Genomic DNA, 3,024 nt, shown 5'->3' with positions numbered 1-3,024 from the left:
GAGAAACTTAATTAACTTAATTCATATTGATAGTTTGACACCCCTAGGGGAGGTAGTTGAGAACTTGAAATCTGGAAGTAGATGGGGAGGGGAGTGAGAGAGAAAAAGACAGGGAAAAGGGGGTAGGTAGGGGTGTGTGTGCGAACAACAAATATTATTATAATAATAATAATAATAATAATAAATTTTGATTACATACTATAATAAGAGAAACTTAATTCATATTGATAGTTTGACACCCCTAGGGGAGGTAGTTGAGAACTTGAAATCTGGAAGTAGATGGGGAGGGGAGTGAGAGAGAAAAAGACAGGGAAAAGGGGGTAGGTAGGGGTGTGTGTGCGCCAATATTGAACAACAAATGGTAGCGTGGCTGCCCCATCTCCATTCCCTCGTCTACTTACGTCTCCTTCTCTTCTCTTCTCTTCTCTTCTCTTAGCTTGTGCCATCACTCATTCTCACCTAACACCCTTCTCTGCTCTTCAACACTTTTATTCTTATTCATATTCATATACATACACCTATACTCGTTTATTTCACTACTTCCTCTCTCCTTTTCTCTCTCATTGTTGCAATAACAAATTAACACACCATGTTGTCAGTAGCTCCTTCTCTTGACAGCACCCAAACCCAACAACAACAGCAGCAGCAAAGGACGGCTGACCCAACCCAACAACCCAATTCTTCTCCCCAAAATGTCCACATCTTCAAGTCTAAATTACCCGATATACCCCTCTCCAACCACCTTCCTCTCCACTCTTTCTGCTTCCAAAGACTCAATGAAATCTCTGACCGTCCATGTCTCATCGTCGGTTCCGCCGGAAAAACCTACACCTACGGCGAAACATACCACGCCTCCCGGAGACTCGCCGCCGGCATGTCCGCCATCGGAATTACCAAGGGCGATGTCATCATGATCCTCCTCCAGAACTCAGCGGAGTTTGTCTTCTCCTTCATCGCCGCCTCCATGATCGGCGCTGTCGCCACCACCGCCAACCCGTTCTACACTCCCGCCGAGATCTTCAAGCAGATCACCGCCTCCAAGGCCAAGCTCGTCATCACGCAGGCAATGTACGTTGACAAGCTCCGAGACAGCGATTCCGCCAAAATCGGAGAGGATTTCAAGGTCGTAACCGTCGACGATCCGCCGGAGAACTGCCTGCACTTCTCAGCGATCTCCGAGGGAAACGAGAACGACCTACCGGAGGTTGAGATCCACCCTGACGACGCGGTGGCGCTGCCGTTCTCCTCCGGAACAACCGGTCTCCCGAAAGGAGTGGTTCTCACGCACAGGAGCTTAACGACGAGCGTGGCTCAACAGGTCGACGGAGAAAACCCTAACCTGTACCTGAAAACGGAGGACGTTCTTCTCTGCGTTCTTCCTCTGTTCCACATATTCTCTCTGAACAGTGTTCTGTTGTGTGCTTTGAGAGCTGGAAGCGCCGTGTTGCTGATGCAGAAGTTCGATATTGGAACGTTGCTGGAGCTCATTCAGAGGTACAGGGTTTCGGTGGCGATGGTGGTGCCACCGCTCGTGCTGGCTCTGGCAAAGAATCCGATGGTGGCGGAGTATGATTTGAGCTCTATAAGGTTGGTGTTGTCCGGAGCGGCGCCGCTCGGCAAGGAGCTCGAAGAGGCTCTCCGGAGCAGGGTGCCTCAAGCTGTTTTGGGACAGGTCAGCTTTTTTTTTTCCTTTATTTTTTCCCCGGATAAATGTTCATTTTGTGCTCCAAATCGAAAATTTTGCCCATATTCCAATTGAAATTGGTTCTCAAAATTCTTAAAAGTAACAATTAAATCCTTGATTTATGGACTTAGTAATTACAGCTTTTGAGATTTGAAGGCTAAATTGAATTATATTATGTTAAATAATTTAATTAAATATATCAAATCTTTATTTTATTCACATAAAAATATTTAATATTTTCACGTGAATAATTTTGTTTATATTATAATCATAAGGTTGAGAACCAAAATGAAATTTAATTATTTAATTATTTTTTATTGATTTGGTGATTGCGTTCATTTAATACACAACTGAATTCTTTGCTCCCACGTACATTCCAAAGCCCCAACAACAATAACCTCTTGTTCATGCATCCGGCCTGTTCTTGGGGACCAAAAACTTTATGATGGCTCTTATTTTGGAGATTAGCTTAAGTGTGTGTTTGGAATGAACTGGAATGGAAATTGAATTGAATTGAATTATCTCTCCAAGTTAAAGAGGAGATGAATAAGGGAGAGAAGAATCAAAGTTGACTGTTTTCCCTTAAATTGATAATTGATAATAAAAGATAGAATTTAGCTAACAATTATTTTTAAAATGTTATAAAGGAAAATAATATTAAAATAGATAATTTAAACTAGTATTTTTAAGCATGATCTTGAAAAAATAATAATAAACAATTATTGTGGTGGAGAGGAAATTAAAAGTGGGCCTTGAAAGTAGAATTATTCACGGGATATGTGGAATTCCCTATTACACAAAAGGGGATATATGAGGTGCTAGTTATCATTGATTCATGGTTCACGAGTAGGAAAAAGGCAAAAAGCGCTCGTGTTTTTTGTTTGTTGCTTTAGATGGATTTATACTTTAAGACAATAGTTTTCTTCCTTTTTATGTCTTTATATACCCCCCGTTAGGAAAATAAATTAGCTTAAAAGACAAAAATGATGATGTCTTTCCAATAACTACTTCTTACCAGATATAAGCTTATTTTGGTCTTTCATCATTTATTTTGAAAATGAAAATAGTATTATATTTTTTATTTTAATAGTATTATAAAACGTTTTACTTACCTGTCAAACTTGGCAACGTGATCCTCATGGTCATAGTTTTGTTAGTAGTTGACTTGGCTCCATGATGAAGTGCCAACTGCCAACTTCCCCAAACACTTGTATTGGCCAGTCAAAGATTTTACCTTTTCTTTAATCGGTCAATTTAAGTTAATCTTAAACTTAAGCATCAATCGACGTATGTATAACAAGTTTGAACAGGCTTTTAAAATATTCATAATCTTTTCATAA

General features: G+C 40.3%; 1 protein-coding gene across 1 annotated transcript in view; it reads left to right on the top strand.

Annotated features, from left to right (window-relative positions):
• Positions 253-3,024, top strand: part of LOC107643184 (4-coumarate--CoA ligase 2) — a 4,954-nt gene continuing 2,182 nt past the window's right edge. Inside the window, exon 1 of the mRNA XM_016346767.2 lies at positions 253-1,672. Within this exon, the coding sequence (XP_016202253.1) occupies positions 590-1,672 (1,083 nt within the window). The 5' untranslated portion in view covers positions 253-589. The remainder of the gene's footprint in view (positions 1,673-3,024) is intronic.

The sequence above is a fragment of the Arachis ipaensis genome, chromosome B05 (assembly GCF_000816755.2).
Source record: "Arachis ipaensis cultivar K30076 chromosome B05, Araip1.1, whole genome shotgun sequence".
Lineage (NCBI taxonomy): Eukaryota > Viridiplantae > Streptophyta > Magnoliopsida > Fabales > Fabaceae > Arachis > Arachis ipaensis.
Note: the sequence above shows the minus strand (reverse complement) of the source record. Positions and strands in the feature narration are given on the sequence as shown.